The sequence below is a fragment of the Salmo trutta genome, chromosome 14 (genome assembly GCF_901001165.1).
Source record: "Salmo trutta chromosome 14, fSalTru1.1, whole genome shotgun sequence".
Classification (NCBI taxonomy): Eukaryota; Metazoa; Chordata; class Actinopteri; order Salmoniformes; family Salmonidae; genus Salmo; species Salmo trutta.
The window spans coordinates 49,374,055-49,396,539 of NC_042970.1; the positions used below are offsets into that span (position 1 = coordinate 49,374,055).

Genomic DNA, 22,485 nt, shown 5'->3' on the forward strand with positions numbered 1-22,485 from the left:
TGCCCCTGTAGTTATTGCGGTCTCTGAGGTTGCCCTTTTTGGAAAGCTTTACCAAGTGTCCTTCTATCCTTTCGTTGGTACTCTTTCTTCATCCAATATCTGTCCCAGAAGTTGGTGCAGCATTTCGGTTGCTTTCTCAGGGTCTGCTCTGATAGCTATTCCGTCAGGTCTTGGTGCTTTTCTGTTTTTCCGTTTTTGGATGGCTTTCTCTATTTAATGTTTACAGGGCTTGTTGGTATGGACCTGAATAGGGTGTTCGGACCCTCTGGTCCAGGGTTTTCTCTTCTTCCTCATCAGCTATCAAGAGGTTTGAACCTGTTTGAAAGGTTGATCTGGAGTAGCTCTCTTATGTTCTGGTCTTGGAGTAGGCTGACAAACTGTTTTTTCTTGCTGTGTCTGTGAATTTCTTGAGTTTCAGCATGAGCAGTCCTATTATGAAGTGGTGGTCTGATGCTGCATTTTGCTGATGCATATAAACTCAGCAAACAAATAAACGTCCTCTCACTGTCAACTGCGTTTATTTTCAGCAAACTTAACATGTGTAAATATTTGTATGAACATAACAAGAATCAACAACTGAGAAATAAACTGAACAAGTTCCACAGACATGTGACTAACAGAAATTGAATAATGTGTCCCTGAACAAAGGGGGGGTTAAATCAAAAGTAACAGTCAGTATCTGGTGTGGCCACCAGCTGCATTAAGTACTGTGGTGCACCTCCTCCTCATGGACTGCACCAGATTTGCCAGTTCTTGCTGTGAGATGTTACCCCACTCTTCCACCAAGGCACCTGCAAGTTCCCGGACATTTCTGGGGGGAATGGTCCTAGCCCTCACCCTCCGATACAACAGGTCCCAGATGTGCTCAATGTGTTTGAGATCCGGGCTCTTTGCTGGCCATGGCAGAACACTGACATTCCTGTCTTGCAAGAAATCACACACAGAACGAGCAGTATGGCTGGTGGCATTGTCATGCTGGAGGGTCATGTCAGGATGGGCCTGCAGAAAGGGTACCACATGAGGGAGGAGGATGTCTTCCCTGTAACGTACAGCGTTGAGATTGCCTGCAATGACAACAAGCTCAGTCTGATGATGCTGTGACACACCACCCCAGACCATGACGATCCTCCACCTCCAAATCGATCCCGCTCCAGAGTACAGGCCTCGGTGTAACACTTATTCCTTCGACGATAAACGCGAATCCGACCATCACCCCAATGAGACAAAACCCCAACTCGTCTGTGAAGAGCACTTTTTGCCAGTCCTGTCTGGTCCTGCCGTGGTGGGTTTGTGCCCATAGGTGACGTTGTTGCCGGTGATGTATGGTGAGGACCTGCCTTACAACAGGCCTACAAGCCCTCAGTCCAGCCTCTTTCAGCCTATTGCGGACAGTCTGAGCACTGATGGAGGGATTGTACCTGTCCCGCAGGTGTGATGTTCGGATGTACCTAACCTGTGCAGGTTTTGTTACACATGGTCTGCCACTGCGAGGACGATCAGCTGTCCGTCCTGTCTCCCTGTAGCGCTGTCTTTGGCGTCTCACAGTACGGACATTGCAATTTATTGTCCTGGCCACATCTGCAGTCCTCATGCCTCCTTTCAGCATGCCTAAGGCACGTTCACGCAGATGAGCAGGGACCCTGGGCATCTTTCTTTCAGTGTTTTTCAGAGTCAGTAGAAACGCCTCTTTAGTGTCCTAAGTTTTCATAACTGTAACCTTAATTGCCTACCGTCTGTAAGCTGTTAGTGCCTTAACGACCATTTCACAGGTGCATGTTCATTAATTGTTTATGGTTCATTGAACAAGCATGGAAAACAGTGTTTAAACCCTTTACAGTGAAGATCTGTGAAGGTATTTGGATTTTTACGAATTGTCTTTGAAAGATAGGGTCCTGAAAAAGGGCCGCTTCTTTTTTGCTGAGTTTAGGATCTACGTATCTGGTTTTCCTTGGTGTGGTCTGGAGATACCTATGTGGCCTTGTGCACTCTTTCGCGTGGGAAGACAATCTCTCCAATGGCAAGGTTGTGGAATGCACAGAAGTCACTGAATTGTTCTCCGTGGTTGAAGGGGGGGTCAACTGTGCAACTTCCTTTCGGTTTTGGTTGTGCAGCATTATTCTTGTCTGACTTGAGACACCTTCCTTTTCCAAATCTTGCTGTAGTTTCTTTGTGAATGTTTCTGTAAATTGTATTTTCCACTAAGTGGATGATTGGTTCACCTAGCTTTACCAGAGCCCTGTTGGCCATCGTGTTTCCAGACAGGCCTTTATGGTAACCTTAGCGGCCCGGGTGGAAGAGCCACCCACCATGCTTCGCCCTGTCTGGTAATCCCGGACTTTACCTGTTTCCGCCTCCCACGACTTGGACGACGGGTTGGGTTATTGAGAGGCGACAGTGTTCTACAATGACCACAAGATTTTGGGCAAGATGTTGTCACGTTTCGTTTCGTCAAACAATTTCCACATGCAAATATTTGCTTCCTTCTTCTCTGACACACGCACACACACACACACACACACGATACAAACACACACGCACACGCAAACACTGATATTTCTGTCTGTGTGAGATGTATCCTATTTCAGGATGGTTTCAGTCTATGCAGCCATACAATTCAACAGTATACATACATGACCCACAATTCAGCCATAGGTCCGAAGGGGGTCAGAGGACCGATCACATACTGACCAATCCCACAGTGTCCATTGCAGGTCAACGGTCATTGATGTGCCTATCGCTCTCTATTTCTCTCTCCCTCTCTCCCACTCCATCTCACCCCCCTCACTCATTCTCTCGTGCTTTCTCTCGTTCTCTCTCTCTTACTCCTCGCTCTCTCTATCTCTGTAGTAATGGAGACTACGGCTGTGAGTACCACCACTCTGGCCAATGATGAGTTTGACAGGAACATGCCGCGGATCTGCGGTGTGTGCGGGGACAAGGCCTCCGGATTCCACTTCAATGCCATGACCTGCGAGGGCTGCAAGGGCTTCTTCAGGTATGGACAGACGTAAACACATGCACACACACACACATGCACACATTTCCTGGCAACAACAAGACCCTCCATTGTTGGCCTTGAGCTGCCCAGTGACGCAAGCCTACCAGACGAGCTAAATGCCTTTTATGCTTTGAGGCAAGCAAGACTGAAGCATGCATGAGAGCACCAGCTGTTCCGGACAACTGTGTGATCACGCTCTCCGTAGCCAATGTGAGCAAGACCTTTAAACAGGTCAACATTCACAAGGCTGCAGGGCCAAACAGATTACCAGGATGTGTACTGAGAGCATGCACGGACCAGCTGGCAAGTGTCTTCACTGACATTTAAAAAAAAAATCCTGACCAAGTGTGTAATACGTAACATGTTTCAAGCAGACCACCATAGTCCCTGTGCCCAAAAAATCTAAGGTAACCTGCCTAAATGACTACCGCCCCGTAGCACTCACGTCGGTAGCCATGAAGTGCTTTGAATGGCTAGTCATGGCTCACATCAACATCATCATCCCGAAAACCCTAGACCCACTCCAATTCGCATACCGCCCCAACAGATCCACAGATGACACAATCTCAATCGCACTCCACACTGCCCTTTCCCACCTGGACAAAAGGAACACATATGTAAGAATGCTGTTCATTGACTACAGCTTTGCATTCAGCACCATAATACCCACAAAGCTCATCACTAAGCTAAGGGCCCTGGGATTAAACACCTACCTCTGCAACTGGATCCTAGGCTTGACGGGACAACAACCTCTCCATCAACGTGTGCAAGACTACAGGAAGAGGAGGGCCGAACACGCCCCCATTCACATTGATGGGGATGTAGTGGAGCGGGTCGAGAGTTTCAAGTTCCTTGGTGTCCACATCACCAACAAACTATCATGGTCCAAACACACAAGACAGTTGTGAATAGGGCACCCCCTCAGGAGACTGAAAAGATTTGGCATGGTTCCCCGGATCCTCAAAATGTTCTACAGCTGTACCATCGAGAGCATCCTGACCGTTTGTATCACCGCCTGGTATGGCAACTGCTCGGCATCCGACCGCAAGGTTAGTGCGTATGGCCCAGTACATCACTGCGGCCAAGCTTCCTGCCATCCAGGACCTACAGTGCATTCGGAAAGTATTCACACACCTTCCCTTTTTACAAATTTTGTTACAGCCTTATTCTAAAATGTATAAAATGACATGTTTTCCTCATCAATCTACACACAGTTTTTTTTACAAATGTATTCAAAATAAAGACATATACCTTATTTACATAATTATTCAGGCCCTTTGCTATGAGACTCGAAATTGAGCTCAAATGCATCCTGTTTCCATCGATCATCCTTGTTTCTACAACTTGATTTGAGTCCACCTGTGGTACATACAATTGAATGGACATGATTTGGAAAGGCACACAACTGTCTATATAAGTACCGACAGTTGACAGTGCATGTCAGAGCAAAAACCAAGCCAAGAGGTCGAAGGAATTGTCTGTTGAGCTCTGAGACAGGATTGTGTCGAGGCACAGATCTGGGGAAGGGTACCAAAAAATGTCTGAAGAATTGAAGGTCCCCAAGAACACAGTGGCCGCCATCATTCTTAAATGGAAGAAGTTTGGAACAACCGACTCTTTCTAAAGCTGGCTGCCCAGCCAAACTGAGCAATTGTGAAAGAAGGGCCTTGGTCAGGGAGGTGACAACCTCAGCAGCATTCCACCAATCAGGCTTTATGGTAGAGTGGCCAGACGGAAGCCACTCCTCAGTAAAAGGCACATGACAGCCTGAATGGAGTTTGCCAAAAAGGCAACTAACTATCACAACCGGCCGTGATTGGGAGTCCCTTAGGGCGGTGCACAATTGGCCCAGCATTGTCCGGGTTAGGTTTTGGCCGGGATAGGCCGGCATTGTAAATAAGAATTAGTTCTTAACTGACTTGCCTAGTTAAATAAAGGTTAAATAAATTATAAAATAAATAAAAATTCAACAAAGTATTGAGTAAAGGGTCTGAAAAATGTCTAAAAGAATTATGGGTGTAGATTGATCTCAGCTTGTTACCTGTATAAAAGACACCTGTCCACAGAAGCAATCAATCAATCAGATTCCAAACTCTCCACCATGGCCAAGACCAAAGAGCTCTCCAAGGATGTCAGGGACAAGATTGTAGACCTGCGCAAGGCTGGAATGGGCTACAAGACCATCGCCAAGCAGCTTGGTGAGAAGGTGACAACAGTTGGTGCGATTATTCGCAAATGGAAGAAACACAAAAGAACTGTCAATATCCCTCGGCCTGGGGCTCCATGCAAGATCTCACCTCGTGGAGTTGAAATGATCATAAGAACGGTGAGGAATCAGCCCAGAACTACACGGGAGGATCTTGTCAATGATCTCAAGGCAGCTGGGACCATAGTCACCAAGAAAACAATTGGTAACACACTACGCCATGAAGGACTGAATTCCTGCAGCGCCCGCAAGGTCCCCCTGCTCAAGAAAGCACATATACATGCCCGTCTGAAGTTTGCCAATGAACATCTGATTGATTCAGAGGACAACTGGGTGAAAGTGTTCTGGTCAGATGAGACCAAAATGGAGGTCTTAGGCATCAACTCAACTCGCCGTGTTTGGAGGAGGGGTAATGCTGCCTATGACCCCAAGAACACCATCCCCACCGTCAAACATGGAGGTGGAAACATTATGCTTTGGGGGTGTTTTTCTGCTAAGGGGACAGGACAACTTCACCGTATCAAAGGGATGATGGACGGGGCCATGTACCGTCAAATCTTGGGTGAGAACCTCATTCCCTCAGCCAGGGCATTGAAAATGGGTCGTGGATGGGTATTCCAGCATGACAATGACCCAAAACACACACCAGGCAACAAAGGAGTGGCTCAAGAAGAAGCACATTAAGGTCCTGGAGTGGCCTAGCCAGTCTCCAGACCTTAATCCCATAGAAAATCTGTGGAGGGAGCTGAAGGTTCGAATTGCCAAACATCAGCCTCGAAACCGTAATGACTTGGAGAAGATCTGCAAAGAGGAGTGGGACAAAATCCCTCCTGAGATGTGTGCAAACCTGGTGGCCAACTACAAGAAACGTCTGAACTCTTTGATTGCCAACAAGGGTTTTGCCACCAAGTACTAAGTCATGTTTTGCAGGGGGGTCAAATACTTATTTCTTTCATTAAAATGCAAATCAATTTATAACATTTTTGACATTCATTTTCCTGGATTTTTTGTTGTTATTCTGTCTCTCACTGTTCAAATAAACCTACCATTAAAATTATAGACTGATCATTTCTTTGTCAGTGGGCAAACATACAAAATCAGCAGGGGATCAAATACTTTTTTCCCTCACTGTATATACTAGACGGTGTCAGAGGAAGGCCCAAAAAATTGTCAGACCCCAGTCACCCAAGTCATTGCCTGTTCTCTCTGCTACCACACAGCAAGCGGTACCGGAGCACCAAATCTAGGTCCAAGTGGCCTCTTAACAGCTTCTACCCTCAAGACTGCTGAACAGTTAATCAAATAGCCACCCAGACTATTTACATTGACCCCCCCCCCATATTTGCTACTCGCTGTTTATTATCTATATGCTTAGTCACTACCCCATTTGTATTTATTTATTATTTACTTCAGTTTATTTAGTAAATACTTTCTTAACACTTATTTTCCTTAACTGCATTGTTGGTTTAGGGCTTTGGCACATGTGACAAATAACATTTGATTCGATATAGCCTCGTTATTGTTATTTTATTGTGTTCATTTTTTATTTATTTTTTGTAAATATTTTCTTAACTCTATTTCTTGAACTGCATTGTTGGTTAAGGGCTTGTAAGTAAGCATTTCACGTCGCGTGCGACAAATACCATTTGATTTGACTCAGCCTTATCACGTTGTTTAACACTCTCTCTCTCTCTTACAGACAGACAGACAAGTGCGTGTGTGTGTTTGTGTGTGTGTCAAACGAAACAAATATTTATTTACAGTAATTATGCATTAAAGAAAGAGAGAATGTGTTGTTGAAGGAGAAGAAATTAGGCTTTAAGGGGTTTAAAAGAGAGGGAGGAGTTCCAAAGAAAAAAGTGGTGCGACAGAAAGTGAGAAATGCAGATGTCGCATCATGAACACAGTACCAGTCAAACATTTGGACACACCTACTAATTCCAGGGTTTTTGTTTATTTTTACTATTTTCTACATTGTAGAACGACATCAAAACGATGAAATAACACATATGGAATCATGTAGTAACCAAAAAAGTGTTTAACAAGTGTGTGCAAAGCTGTCATCAAGGCAAAGAGTGTCTACTTTGAAGAATCTCAAATATAAAATATATTTTAATTTGTTTAACACTTTGTTGGTTACTACATGATTCCATATGTGTTATTTCATAGTTTTGATGTCTTGAGTAGGTGTGTCCAAACTTTTGACTGGTACTGTATGTCAGACTGAAATGATTGGGTAAAATAGAGACATGATGATGATTGTGTGTGTGCGTGTGTGCGTGTGTGTGCGTGTGCGTGCGTGGGCGCGCGTGTGTGTCACGAATGTTTACATGTGCGTTTCTGTTAGTTATTATGCATGGCTTTTAAGCATCCCCCTCTCTCTTTTTGCCTCAACTGGAATGTGTTCATGGTTGTGCTTCTTTGAGTAGGATCCAGAGCGAAAAGCTGAAGGACATAAATATTTATGTAACTATTACACTATGATTACACATTTGGGTCCCACTTCGAACTGATGGTTAGTAGAACCGGGAAGATAAACCGGAAATTACCGGCATCAACCAAACAGACCACTCATCGAGGACATTATGATGATATTGTTAATAACAAGTAGCCAATACTAGAGAAATGTGAAGTTTGAAATGAAACAACTCTGCTAATATGGGCATGTTATCAATTGATAATTAGAACATTCAAAGTAGTAGTAGTAGTTTTAAGGGTAATATAAAAAGCTGTGATGCACATTAATGTTCTAAATGTATCTTTCTATTTATTTTTATGTTAATTTAGTCAGGTTATTGTAATATAGATTTTAAAGAAATCATTCAGAAGTAGTATCGTGCTATGTGAAGTGTGGCGAAAGGGTCACGCCACATTCAGCACCAGATATACGGACCTTATTTCTCATCACATTCCCTCTCTCTCGCTCTTCCTCCCTCTCCCTCCCTCTATCCCGCTCTCTCCCTCTTCCCCCTCTCCCTCTACAGACGCAGTATGAAGCGTAAGGCCAGCTTCACCTGTCCCTTCAACGGCAGTTGCACCATAACCAAGGACAACCGCCGCCACTGCCAGGCCTGCCGGCTCAAGCGCTGCGTGGACATCGGCATGATGAAAGAGTGTGAGTGTCTTGTACACAGATCCAGGATCAGTTTCCGCTTCAGTAAATCCTAATGTCAGCCATTCGGGGGAATAATGCAAAACTGACCTAAGACCAGCATGTTTAAGGAATGTGAGTGTATGAGATCAGCTTCCCTTTTCCCAAATCTTACCATCAGCTTTTAGGGAGTATAATGCAAAACTGACCGTAGAGCACTGCCTAGGGGCGACCTTATCCCACTCCTCCTTCCTAATCTCTTCCATCAGAATTGCTTGGTTTCTTTTTGACTGATAGAGGATAGCCTTGCAGATTAAAGTAGTGTTTCTTAATCCAGGTCCTGGAGACCCAAAAGGGTGCACATTCTTGTTTTTGCCCTAGCACTACACACCTAATGCAAATAATCAACTCATCATCAAACCTTTGATTAGTGGAATCAGGTGTGTCGTGCTAGGGCAAAAACAAGAATGTGCACCCATTTGGGTCCAGGACCAGGACTGAGAAACACTAGGTTTGAGCCACTGAATCATGTGGTGTTGTCCTACTGAGGTATAAGATCAGACATACACATGATCACACAAAGAAAAATTGCATTTTACTCTGAAGAGCATGTTTTTTCAGCCGGTTCTAAGGCAAATACACTAATTTTCCTCCATGAGTGGCTGAATGATCTCTTGAATTATGAACAATCTCTTGAACCATGACGATGTGTGTGTTGAAAAGAGTAGAAAGTGCACTAAAGAGAGAGATGTGCTTCTATCAGTCTGTTGTTCGGCAACTGTTGATAGTGTGTAATGACACGCTGATAACAGGAAATAATTCAGCCACTCTTGGAGGAAAATGGGAACTCAAACGAAATAAAGATCCTTTCCTCTTAGAAGCAAATACGTGTCAGCTTTAAAACATGTATTAGCGTGCCAATAGCAATAACAAACACACGCACACACTGGACACATCTACAGTGCCACAGTGCCATCATGCCTTTAGAGCGCAAGGCAGGCACGCACCGTATAGTGTTTGTTATATACCGATAGTGTTACACAACGTTGGGACTCCTTGGTCAAGTCCATCTAGGCCATTGCCCTCATGAGATTGTTTTATAATGTCCACTAGAAGTACTAGATCGTTCTGGGAGAGCCTGTACATTATGCTCCCATCTGAACTTTAGACACCTGCTGATGTTTTGGCCACGCTTCAATCCAATGGACTGTTTGATTTCAGAGTCCGTAAATGGAAGGTTTGGTCGTTCTGTTGTTTTCCCGTGAAATCTGGATATTGTCCAGGCGGGTGTTTAGAATTTGTATTTGAAGCAGGGGCTGGTTCCGGATGTTGTTCTCCCCCTGAGATTGAACAGTGAATTCCCGGAGAGTGACGCCACTGCTCCGAACACTGTACATGAATGGGAGCCATTGGAATGCACTTATGCTGCTGCTACTGCTGCTGCTGTTGCTCTTTGGAGCTGCTGCTGCTGCATGGACAACAACATGTTGTAGTGCAGAGCGGAGTGTGAGCTAATTCAGTGGCTGGGGCAACAACAGGCGGAACGGAACGGAGACAATGCGTGCTGTGTTGACGACAGCACTAGGGAGTCTTTTTCACGGACACCCCCCTGACAACAACAAGCCCTTCCGATGCGGGCGCCGCGGCAGCCTCATCACGTCGTAGAGCACACGCTGGCTTGTTCTTGTGTATACACACACACACACACACTTACATACGCTAGTTCTGACACACACACAGCAACAGTGTTAACATCTCTATTTTGCCAATGTCCCAATTAGAGCTGGACGATATATCGTGAATACCGGTTTACCAGTATGAATCCACATACCTATATGAAATTTTTACAAAACCATCTAAACTCGGCAAAAAAAGAAATGTCCTCTCACTGTCAACTGCATTTATTTTCAGAAAACTTAACATGTGTAAATATTTGTATGAACATAACAAGATTCAACAACTGAGACATAAACTGAACAAGTTCCACAGACATATGACTAACAGAAATGGAATAATGTGTCCCTGAACAAAGGGGGGGTCAAAATCTAAAGTAATAGTCAGTGTCTGGTGTGGCCACCAGCTGCATTAAGTACTGCAGTGCATCTCCTCCTCATGGACTGCACCAGATTTGCCAGTTCTTGCTGTGAGATGTTACCCCAGTCTTCCACCAAGACACCTGCAAGTTCCCAGACATTTCTGGGGGGAATTGCCCTAGCCCTCACCTTTCCGATCCAACAGGTCCCAGACGTGCTCAATGGCATTGAGATCCAGGCTCTTTGCTGGCCATGGCAGAACACTGATATTTCTGTCTTGCAGGAAATCATGCACAGAGCGAGCAGTATGGCTGATGGCATTGTCATGCTGGAGGGTCACGTCAGGATGAGCCTGCAGGAAGGGTACCACATGAGGGAGGAGGATGTCTTCACTGTAACGCACAGTGTTGAGATTGCCTGCAATGACGACAAACTCAGTCCGATGATGCTGTGACACACCGCCCCAGACCATGACGGACCCTCCACCTCCAAATTGATCCCGCTCCAGAGTACAGGCCTCAGTGTAACGCTGATTCTTTTGACGATAAACGCGAATCCGACCATCACCCCTGATGAGACAAAACTGTGACTCGTCAGAGAAGAGCACTTTTTGCCAGTCCTGTCTGGTCCAGCGACGGTGGGTTTGTGCCCATAGGCGACATTGTTGCCGGTGATGTCTGGTGAGGACCTGCCATACAACAGGCCTACAAGCCCTCAGTCCAGCCTCTCTCAGCCTATTGCGGACAGTCTGAGCACTGATGGAGGGATTGTGCGTTCCTGGTGTAACTCAGGCAGTTGTTGCCATCCTGTACCTGTCCCGCAGGTGTGATGTTCGGATGTACCGATCCTGTGCAGGTGTTGTTACACATGGTCTGCCACTGCAAGGACGATCAGCTGTCCGTCCTGTCTCCCTGTAGCGCTGTCTTTGGCGTCTCACAGTACGGACATTGCAATTTATTGCCCTGGCCACATCTGCAGTCCTCATGCCTCCTTGCAGCATGCCTAAGTCACTTTCACGCAGATGAGCAGGGACCCTGGGCATCTTTATCTGTAAGCTGTTAGTGTCTTAACGACCGCTCCACAGGTGCATGTTCATTAATTGTTTATGGTTCATTGAACAAGCATGGGAAACAGTGTTTAAACCCTTTACAATGAAGATTTGTGAAGTTATTTGGATTTTTGAAAGACAGAGTCCTGAAAAAGGGACGCTTCTTTTTTTGCTGAGTTTATAATGATAGTTTGATACAATGCTAAATGAAATGAAAAGTTCTACAAATTGGGATATTTCACTGTCAGTTTTGTCCTAGTTTGTTTCAGTGTAAAACCATCTTAATGGAGAAAGATAATTTAAATCACTTCGAATTAGTTTGTTGCCATTCTTGGATTATGCACGAATCATAAAAATACATTTAAAACTTGTATTTTTCAGAAACATTGAATACAGTCAAATACCAGCATACCATCAAAAATGAGAATACTTTTGCGATGTGATATTTTGGCCATATCGCCCTTGTCCCAATCATTTCAGTCTGATATACTCATGGGGATATCTCCATTTCTCACTTTCTGTCGCACCACTTTTTTCTATGGAGCTCCTCCCTCTCTTTTAAACTCCTTAAAGGCCCAGTCAAAAGTCAGCTTTTCCTGTGTTTTATGTTGTACAGTGCATCATCTGATGAAACTAACACTATAAAAGTGTGAGAAAAAAAAGTATGTGTAATTTTCTGATAGTTGCTGGGTGAAAATACAATCTACATTGGACTGTCTTATCAGCATGACGTCACCATGCGTTAAATTGGTAAATAGACCAATAAAGAGAGTTCTGCCAATTACAGCTACTTTTCAGTTTTCTCCTTTCCACTCCTAGACAGTCCTAGCAAAATTATTGCTTGAGAAATCGTTTTTTTGCCATTTTAATGGAAATCTACAGTAAGGTACTTAATTGTTACCCAGAAATTATTTATATTGATATAAAAACTACGGCATTGGACACATTCTCTTTTTCTTTAACCCTTTCTCTCTCTCTCTCTCTCTCTCTAATCCTTTTTTATAACCCTGATCTCTCTCCTTCTGAACCTCTTTCTCCCAGTTATTCTGACAGACGAGGAGGTGCAGAGGAAGAAGGATATGATCCAACGGAGGAAGGATGAGGAGGCGCAGAGGGAGGCGCAGCGACCCCGGCTGAGCGAGGAGCAGAGCCAGGTCATCGCCACGCTGGTGGAGGCTCACCACAAGACCTACGACGACTCCTACTCCGACTTCAACCGCTTCAGGGTCCGTGTCCACTCCGTAACACCAGCCTCCACTCCGTAACACCAGCCTCCCCTCCGTAACACCAGCCTCCCCTCCGTAACACCAGCCTCCCCTCCGTAACACCAGCCTTCCCTCCGTAACACCAGCCTCCCCTCCGTAACACCAGCCTCCCCTCCGTAACACCAGCCTCCCCTCCATAACACCAGCCTCCCCTCCGTAACACCAGCCTCCCTTCCGTAACACCAGACTCAATTCTATAATACCAGCTTTCACTCTCTAATACCTGTCTTCACTTAATAACACTAGTCTCTGATCTGTAACACCAGTATTCACTCTAAAGCACCAGTTTCCACTCTCTACCACCAGTCTCCACTCCATTACACCAGTGCCAACTCTGTTACACTAGTGTCAACTCTATAACACCATACTCCACTTCCTAACACCACTCTTATTTCAATTGTCCACAGATAAGCCCTACCCTGATACTATTTGCTACTCTGTCAGCATCCATCATGTTACAGAACACCCACTGCAGTATCTCTTTCTATACAACAGACATTTCCTGCTCCAGGGTCAGTGTCAATGATGTATACGCTGTATGTCAGAGTCCGTGTCCACTCCATTTCTTCACTCCCAGTCTCCCCCCACCTGCAAATACCACTCCTTCTCTGGTATCTGGACTTCTGCGCCCCGTAACATAGACTTAACTCCCACTCGGTCACCTCAGTGAGAGTCATTCGCGTTGAAGTCAGACCACTCCATAACTCAATTTCTGCCTTTTATTTACCTTAGGACAATTTCCCTATCAAGGAACTTACGGCTTGAAGTATACTGTGCATACAGTCATACAAATTGACTGTTTGCCTGCACAATATTGCCAGATTAGATTGCCGTTTATTGTCCTACAAGAAGAGTCTTAGCTCACCTCACACATTACACACCCAAATCACATAGTAAATACATCAAGAATCAAACAACAGTAACAGTCAGACACCTACACCGCCCCACACCTACACCTATATAGGAGGAAGCTACATTGAATTGATCATCATGGTTATAGCTCCAGGGTTGAAACTCCCGAAGTGTGCAGTGTGGCATTTAATTGTCCGATGGTCAGTGATACACACTATACTGAGTACCCGTGGCCTTGTATGGCTCAGTTGATAGTAGGGCTTTCCCCGACTAAAAAAGTATTGATTGACTGGAAGTCGTCTGTTCTTTCGACCAATCGACTGGTCAACATTTTTAAAAGTGTATTTTTACATACGGTGCCTTCGGAAAGTATTCAGACCCCTTCACTTTTCCACAATTTGTTACGTTCTACACACAAAACCCCATAAAGACAAAGTGAAAACAGATTTCTTTAGAATTTTTTGCAGATGGACAAAAAATTAACAACAGAAATACCTTATTCACATAAGTATTCAGACCCTTTGCTATGAGACTCAAAATTGAGCTCACGTGCATCCTGTTTTCATTAATCATCCTTGTGATGTTTCTAAGACTTGGAGTCCACCTATGGTAAATTCAATTGATTGGACATGATTTGGAAAGGCACACATCTGTCTATATAAGGTCCCACAGTTGAAAGTGCATGTCAGAGCAAAAACCAAGCCATGAAGTCGAAGGAATTGCCGCAGATTGTGTTGAGGCACAGATCTGGGAAAGGGTAGCAAAACCTATCTGCAGCATTGAAGGTCCCCAAGAACACAATGGCCTCCATCATTCTTAAATGGAAGAAGTTTGGAACCACCAAGACTCTTCCTAGAGCTGGGTGTCTGGCCAAACTGAGCAATTGGGGGAGAATTGCCTTGGTCAGGGAGGTGACCAAGAACACGATGGTCACTCTGACAGAGCTCTAGGGTTCCTCTGTGGAGATGGGAGAACCTTCCAGAAGGACAACCATCTCTGCAGCCCTCCACCAATCAGGCCTTTATGGTAGAGTGGCCAGATGGAAGCCACTCCTCAGTAAAAGGCACATGACAACCTTTTACTGATCTGATTTAACCAAGATGGAACTCTTTGGCCTGAATGCCAAGCGTCACGTCTGGAGGAAACCTGGCACCATCCCTACAGGGAAGCATGCTGGTGGCAGCATCATGCTGTGGGGATGTTTTTTAGTTTCAGGGACTGGGAGACTAGTCAGGATCGAGGCAAATATGAACGGAGCAAAGTACAGAGAGATCCTTAATGAAAACCTGCTCAGGAGCGCTCAGGACCTCAGACTGGGGTGAAGGTTCACCTTCCAACAGGACAGCGACCCTAAGCACACATCCAAGACAACACAGGAGTGGCTTCGGGACAAGTCTTTGAATGTCCTTGAGTGGCCCAGCCAGAGCCCATACATGAACCTGATCAAACATCTTTGAAGAGACATGAAAATAGCTGTGCAGCGACGCTCCCCATCCAACCTGACAGCGCTTGAGAGTGTCGTGACGTTGTATTAGTTAATGTGACGACTGTTGCTCATCGAATGATTAACGGTTTATAATTGCGTGATTAAATGAATTAAGCAATGAATCAAGCAATTATTAACTCATTAACCTGGGGCACCATGGGAAAATTAGTTTGATTGAGTTTCTATTTCCCAAATTAACTCAAAGAATATCAGAATATCGATTTTACAACAGTCGCTAAATTAATCAACCTCTAGTCTCATGTCTGAACGTCGCATAATCCGGGAATCTGCACGAACCCGGGCTACACCAATGAGTTTACCACACCAATCTTAGTTGATTATTTATTTACTAGCAAGCTAAAATGATGATAAAAATACACATACACAAAACACAGTCTAGGCTATTGATTAGGACTTAGTATAACGGGCCAACACACTATGGCACGTGTTACCCAAAATGGGGATTTAAAAGAGAGAGAAACAAAGAAAGTACACGAGAGAAATATACATTTGGGTTCATCTGTCAGCTATGCTTATTTAAACCTAGCCTTGCCCCGAACTGCCGCTCTTATGGGTCAGAATATAATGATGTAATTACGTGTTGGAGGTCTCAGGTGGGAAGCTCCGCGTGGGTCGTGTCGGCTTCTCAATGACGCACTTCTCCGGCGCAACTCTCTGGTTGTACTCACGATGTCAGTGTCCTTCTTGGCTTAGTGGTCTGATCCCTCGCCCTTGATCTGAAAGGGGTCTTCTGAGGACAGACAGCTCTGTAGCTCAGAGCTCACAGCTTAGGACTCGAACAGTGTAGATACCACGATTCAATGGAGAGTGGAGGCTGGGTGGTTCGGCTTGAATTCACCCGCTTAGACACAGCTACTCGTCCGTAGCTCGTGTAGAAAAAGATTTCTTTGTTTTCAACCTTGTGTTTCGTTTTGGGTTCGTTGACTTTGTTGGACCTTAGCTGCAGCTTGGGGTCACTTAGTCTGATATGTTAATTCTTCACTCTTCTGTCTTATACCCTCGGGTCAGAAGTGGGCGTAACCGCCTTTAGGGCAATTCTCTGGGCGGACCAAGTTAAGGGACAAGGCCTAGATTTGACTAAAATCCTATTTTAGACACTAACTTCACATCTCATCTTTACCAAAACATTCTCTTTGATTTGGATATTTTCCACACAACGTACAATGTATAAACATCAGGCATATACTGGGAAAACTCTTAAAGGTACAATGTTTTCATAATAACGTCATCTCTTAACCTTTAATAACAACACAAAAGTTACATACATTTTCATATTCCACCTCTCGTCATGACCACCATTGTGGCTGACGGAAACCATTGTTCCAAAGTCCCTTTATTGCATGTTTAATGTTCTGAGGCCAGTTCTCCATTGTGAGGACAAAGGAATTTCTCTGTGGCCTAAGGTTTATCATGGGCGTGAGGGGTCATAAAACCCCCACATCTTCAGACCCCTAGATCTCTCCTCCTCTGTTGGGGGTTTGGGAGATAATCTGTAGGGTGGTGGTCTCCTGTACCCTGACCTGATCAGGACAGTCATGACAAGAGGATCTGCAGAGAAGAATGGGAGAAACTCCACAAATACAGGTGTGTCAAGCTTGTAGTGTCATACCCAAGAAGACTTGAGGCTGTACTCGCTGCCAAAGGTGCTTCAACAAAGTACTGAGTAAAAGGGTCTGAATACTTATGTAAATGTGATATTTCCGTTTAATTATTTTAAATAAATTAGCAAAAATGTGTAAAAACCTGTTTTTGCTTTGTCATTATGGGCTATTGTTTGTAGACTGATGAGGGGGGGAAAAAAAACAATTTAATCAATTACATTTTTTTTTATTTAATCCATTTTAGGGAAGGGGTCTGATTACTTTCCGAATGCACTGTATATATATGCTACTACTCGACTAAAAATCTTGGTTGACCAACAGCTTATCCACCAAACAATCGACCAGTCGACTAATTACGGTCAGCATTAGTTGGTAGAGCATGGCGCTTGCAATGCCAGGATTGTGGGTTTGATTTTATATTCATGTAAAAATGTATACTAAATGGTTTGTGTGTTTTCCTTTAGCCTCCGGTTCGAGAAGGCCCAGTGACACGCAGTGCCAGCAGAGCTGCCTCTCTCCACTCTCTATCTGATGCCTCATCTGACTCCTTCAGTCACTCTCCAGGTAAACAAACATCAGTGTGCTTCTAACAGCGTCGCTTCCTCCACTGTCCCTGTCCCCTTACTGGGCTTGAACCGGTGGTCCTCTGATGGCAAACACGTGACCGCCCTTTTTGACAACGTACCGTCCTGTTGTGCTATAGAAAAATATTATTTTCGATAACACCATTGGCAACATTTCAAGCTAGCTGTGGAGTGAGCTTACGGCACATTCTTACCTCCGTTAGACATGCATGCACGCACACACATACACAAAAAAATGGGAAAAGGTGAGCAATTCAGAATCAGATGGTGAAGCGGACACATAGAGAGGGAGATGGTGCAGATCACACAATTGGTGTTAGTTGTCATCAGTGATTGATTCCCGTGTGTGTGTGTGTGTGTGTGTGTGTGTGTGTGTGTGTGTGTGTGTGTGCGTGTGCGTGTGCGTGTGTGTGTGCGTGTGCGTGTGTCAATCCCTCATGCGGTTTTACTCAGAATCTTCAGGGGTTTCTCTGGACACCCTGTAGACCTTCAGACCACAGTCTCCCATTAACACATCCGCTCATAATGAAGTGAACTCACAGAGGGACATGACCCTCACAGCCTGCGTTCCCTGGCTTCAAAAACAGCAAATCAAATCAAATTTCCTTTGTCATATGCACCGAATACAGTGAAATGCTTACTTACGAGCCCCTAACCAACGATGCAGTACAAATAAGAAAAATAAATAAAAGTAACAAGTAATTAAAGAGCAGCAGTAAAATAGAGTCAATGTGCTGGGACACCGGTTAGTCTAGGTAATTGAGGTAATATGTACATGTAGGTAGAGTTATTAAAGTGACTATGCATAGATGGTAACAACAGAGAGTAGCAGCGGTGTAAAAGAGGGGGGGGGGGGGTCAATGCAAATAGTCTTGGTAGCCATTTGAGTAGATGTTCAGGAGTCTTATGGCTTGGGGGTAGAAGCTGTTTAGAAGCCTCTTGGACCTAGACTTGGCGCTCCGGTACCGCTTGCCGTGCGGTACCAGAGAGAACAGTCTATGACTAGGGTGGCTGTAGTGCCTTGTGGTTGGAGGCCGAACAGTTGCCATACCAGGCGGTGATGCAACTAGTCAGGATTCTCTCGATGGTGAAGCTGTAGAACCTTTTGAGGATCTGAGGACCCATGCCAAATCTTTTCAGTCTCCTGAGGGAGAATAGGTTTTGTTGTGCCCTATTCACGACTGTCTTGGTGTGCTTGGACCATGTTAGTTTGTTATATATAATAATAATAAAATGTATTTATAAAGCCCTTTTTACATCAGCAGATGTCACAAAGTGCTATACAGAAACCCAGCCTAAAACCCCAAATAGCAAGCAATGCAGATGTAGAAGCACGGTGGCTAGAAAAAACTCCCTAGAAAGGAAGGAACCTAGGAAGAAACCTAGAGAGGAACCAGGCTCTGAGGGGTGGCCAGTCCTCTTCTGGCTGTGCCGGGTGGAGATTATAAGAGTACGTGGTCATTAAGGCCAGATCGTTCTTCAAGATGTTAAAACGTTCACTGATAAACAGCAGGGTCAAATAATAATCACAGTGGTTGTAGAGGGTGCAACAGGTCAGCACCTCAGGAGTAAATGTCAGTTGGCTTTTCATAGCCGATCATTCAGACGTCGAGACAGCAGGTGTCGTAGAGAGGGAGGGAGAGAGAGTTGGTGGTGATGTGGACACCAAGGAACTTGAAGCTCTCAACCTGCTCCTATACCGCCCCGTCGATAAGAATAGGGTCGTGCTCAGTCCTCTTTTTCCTGTAGTCCACAATCATCTCCTTTGTCTTGATCACGTTGAGGGAGAGGTTGTTGTCCTGGCACCACACGGCCAGGTCTCTGACCTCCTCCCTATAGGCTGTCTCGTCGTTGTCGGTGATCAGGCCTACCACTGTTGTGTCATCGGCAAACTTAATGATGGTTTTGGAGTCATGCCTGGCCGTGCAGTCATGAGTGAACAGGGATTACAGGACGGGACTGAGCACGCACCCCTGAGGGTCCCCTGTGTTGAGGATCAGCGTGGTGGATGTGTTGTTACCTTGTTACAGGGATATTGTATGATACATGTATTTTTCAACCTTTTTTATTTCCCCTTATTTCTTTGTTTCTTTCTCACTTGCTCGTTATTTTTCTTTCTCTCTCCTTTTCTTTCTAAATCTCTATCATTCTGTAACGGTCGTCGTATATAGTGGACCAAGGCGCAGCGGGTTGAGTGCTCATTTTAACGTTTATTAGAACACTTAAATGACAAAACAAGAAAATGAACAAACGCACAGTATTACAGGCTAAACACAGCAGTGCAAAAACAACTTCCCACAAATCCCATGACAAAAACACCCCTCTTAAATAAGACCTTCAATTAGAAGCAATGAAGAGCAGCTGCTTCCAATTGAAGGTCAACCCCATCAACTAAACATAGAAAGACTAGAACATAGAAATATACTAACAGAACATTAACCAAAACCCCGGAACACTCTAAACAAACACCCCTCTATATAAACACATATCCCAACAAACCCCGAACCACATAAAACAAACACCCCCTGCCACGTCCTGACCAAACTACAATAACAAATAACCCCTTTACTGGTCAGGACGTGACACATTCTTTATTCCTGTCACTTTCTCTCTCGTTCTCTCTATGTACAGTTGAAGTCAGATGTTTACATACACTTATGTTGGAGTCATTCAAACTCGTTTTTCAACCACTCCACATATTTCTTGTTAACAAACTATAGTTTTGGCCTGTCAGTTAGGACATCTACTTTGTGTGTGACACAAGTAATTTTTCCAACAATTGTTTACAGACAGATTATTTCACTTATCATTCACTGTATCACAATTCCAGTGGGTCAGACGTTTACATACGCTAAGTTGACTGTGCCTTTAAACACCTTGGAAAATTCCAGAAAATAATGTAATGGCTTTAGAAGCTTCTGATAGGCTAATTGACATAATTTTAGTCAATTGGAGGTGTACCTGTGGATGCATTTCAAGACCTACCTTCAAACTCAGTGCCTCTTTGCTTGACATCATGGGACATTTTTTTTTTTAATCAGCCAAGACCTCAGAAAAACAGTTGTAGACCTCCACAAGTCTGGTTCATCCTTGGAAGCAATTTCCAAATGCCTGAAGGTACCACGTTCATCTGTACAAGCAATATTACGGAAGTATAAACACCATTAGACCACGCAGCTGTCATACCGCTCAGGAAGGAGACGCGTTCTGTCTCCTGGAGATGAACGTACTGTGGTGCAAAAAGTGCAAATCAATCCCAGAACAACAGTAAAGGACCTTGTGAAGACGCTGGAGGAAACAGGTACAAAGGTATCTATATCCACAGTAAAACGAGTCCTATATTAACATAACCTGAAAGGCCGCTCAGCAAGGAAGAAGCCACTGCTCCAAAACCGCCATAAAAAAGCCAGACTACGGTTTGCAACTGCACATGGGGACAAATATCGTACTTTTTGGAGAAATGTCCTCTGGTCTGATTAAACAAAAATAGAACTGTTTGGCCATAATGACCATCGTTATGTTTGGAGGAAAAAGAGGGAGGCTTGCAAGCTGAAGAACTCCATCCCAACCCGTGACGCATGGGGGTGGCAGCATCATGTTGTGTGGCTGCTTTGCTGCAGGAGGGACTGGTGCACTTCACAAAATAGATGGCATCATGAGGAGGAAAATGATGTGGATATATTGAAGCAACATCTCAAGACATCAGTCAGGAAGTTAAAGCTTGGTCGCAAATGGGTCTTCCAAATGGACAATGACCCCAAGCATACTTCCAAAGTTGTGGCAAAATTGCTTAAGGACAAAAAGTCAAGGTATTGGAGTGGCCATCACAAAGCGCTGACCTCAATCCTATCGAAAATTTGTGGGAAGAACTGAAAAAGCGTGTACGAACAAGGAGGCCTACAAACCTGACTCAGTTACACCAGCTCTGGCAGGAGGAATGGGCCAAAATTCACCCAACTTATTGTGGAAGCTTGTGGAACGCTACCCAAAACGTTTGACCCAAGTTAAACAATTTAAAGACAATGCTACCAAATACTAATTGAGTGTATGTAAACTTCTGACCCTCTGGGAATATGATGAAAGAAATAAAAGCTGAAATAAATCATTCTCTCTACTATTATTCTGACATTTCACATTCTTAATATAAAGTGGTGATCCTAACTGACCTAAGACAGGACATTTTTACTAGGATTAAATGTCAGGAATTGTGAAAAACTTACTTTAAATGTATTTGGCTAAGGTTTATGTAAACTTCCGACTTCAACTGTATCTCTACTCTGTTTCTTTCTATCTCTCTCTCTCTCTATTATCCTTTTGTCGTATCTCTTTTTGTCAATCACTCTACTTCTGTTTCTCTCTTACTCTTATCTAAGCTGTTTTCTGATGGTCACTGTGTTCCATTCCTCAATGGAACAAACCTTGCTCTGTGTTGAGTCATTCATTCGATTTACATGTGAGTGGGTGGGTGTGTGTGTATGCGCATGTGTGTTTGTGTGTGTGTGTGTGTGTGTGTGTGTGTGTGTGTGTGTGTGTGTGTGTGTGTGTGTGTGGTTTACCACAGTATCCAGGTTTTTTTTATCCGACTGACGTAGATGTTATGTTTCTTTCTTGTGTTTTCATGTTTTCACTCTTTCTCTGTCGCTCTCTCCGTGTCCCCTTTCCCTTTATCAGCAGGATCTGGTGGGAATGTTGTTTTTCTCCGAAGAGTTTTTAACTCATCTAATCTCTCGCTCGCGCCCCCCCCCCCCCTCTCCTCCACCCTCCCTCCATATAGAGTCGGTGGACACTAAGCTGATGAACTTCAGTAACCTGCTGATGATGTACCAGGAGCAGGGGGGCAGCCCGGACTCCGACGACGACGGCTCCAAGCTCTCCATGCTGCCCCACCTGGCCGACCTGGTCAGCTACAGCATCCAAAAGGTCATCGGCTTCGCCAAGATGATCCCTGGCTTCAGGTGGGTGGAGGGCTGAGTGGGGTAAGGGGGGTGGGTGGGTGGATTAGGTAGGGGATGAGGGGATAGCAAGGGGGGTAAATGTGTGTGTGTGTGTGTGTGGGGGGGTTGTACTTTACATTGTGTGCTTGTTTTTTTGAGAGAGAGAGAGAGAGAGAGAGAGAGAGATTGTGTGCGTTCATGTGTTTGTGTGTGTTCCTACAATGTGCCCCAAAAAAATGTGTATATGCGATACTCCAATATGAGTAAAAGCACTTGTGAACGAAGCCTTATTTGTGTGTTTACTCGTTTAAGGGTCTGAGTGTTCCTACAAACAAGGACAAATGTGCCTACACATGCAATTATTTC

At 44.5% G+C, this 22,485-nt stretch overlaps 1 protein-coding gene across 5 annotated transcripts in view; it reads left to right on the forward strand.

Moving 5' to 3' along the window:
• Nucleotides 1-22,485, forward strand: part of LOC115208313 (vitamin D3 receptor B) — a 93,717-nt gene that overhangs the window by 55,006 nt on the left and 16,226 nt on the right. For all 5 annotated transcript variants that reach the window (XM_029776261.1, XM_029776258.1, XM_029776259.1 and 2 more), the window contains 5 exons: nucleotides 2,848-2,995; nucleotides 8,189-8,319; nucleotides 12,418-12,602; nucleotides 17,066-17,165; nucleotides 21,960-22,140. In XM_029776261.1, the coding sequence (XP_029632121.1) occupies nucleotides 2,848-2,995; nucleotides 8,189-8,319; nucleotides 12,418-12,602; nucleotides 17,066-17,165; nucleotides 21,960-22,140 (745 nt within the window). The remainder of the gene's footprint in view (nucleotides 1-2,847; nucleotides 2,996-8,188; nucleotides 8,320-12,417; nucleotides 12,603-17,065; nucleotides 17,166-21,959; nucleotides 22,141-22,485) is intronic.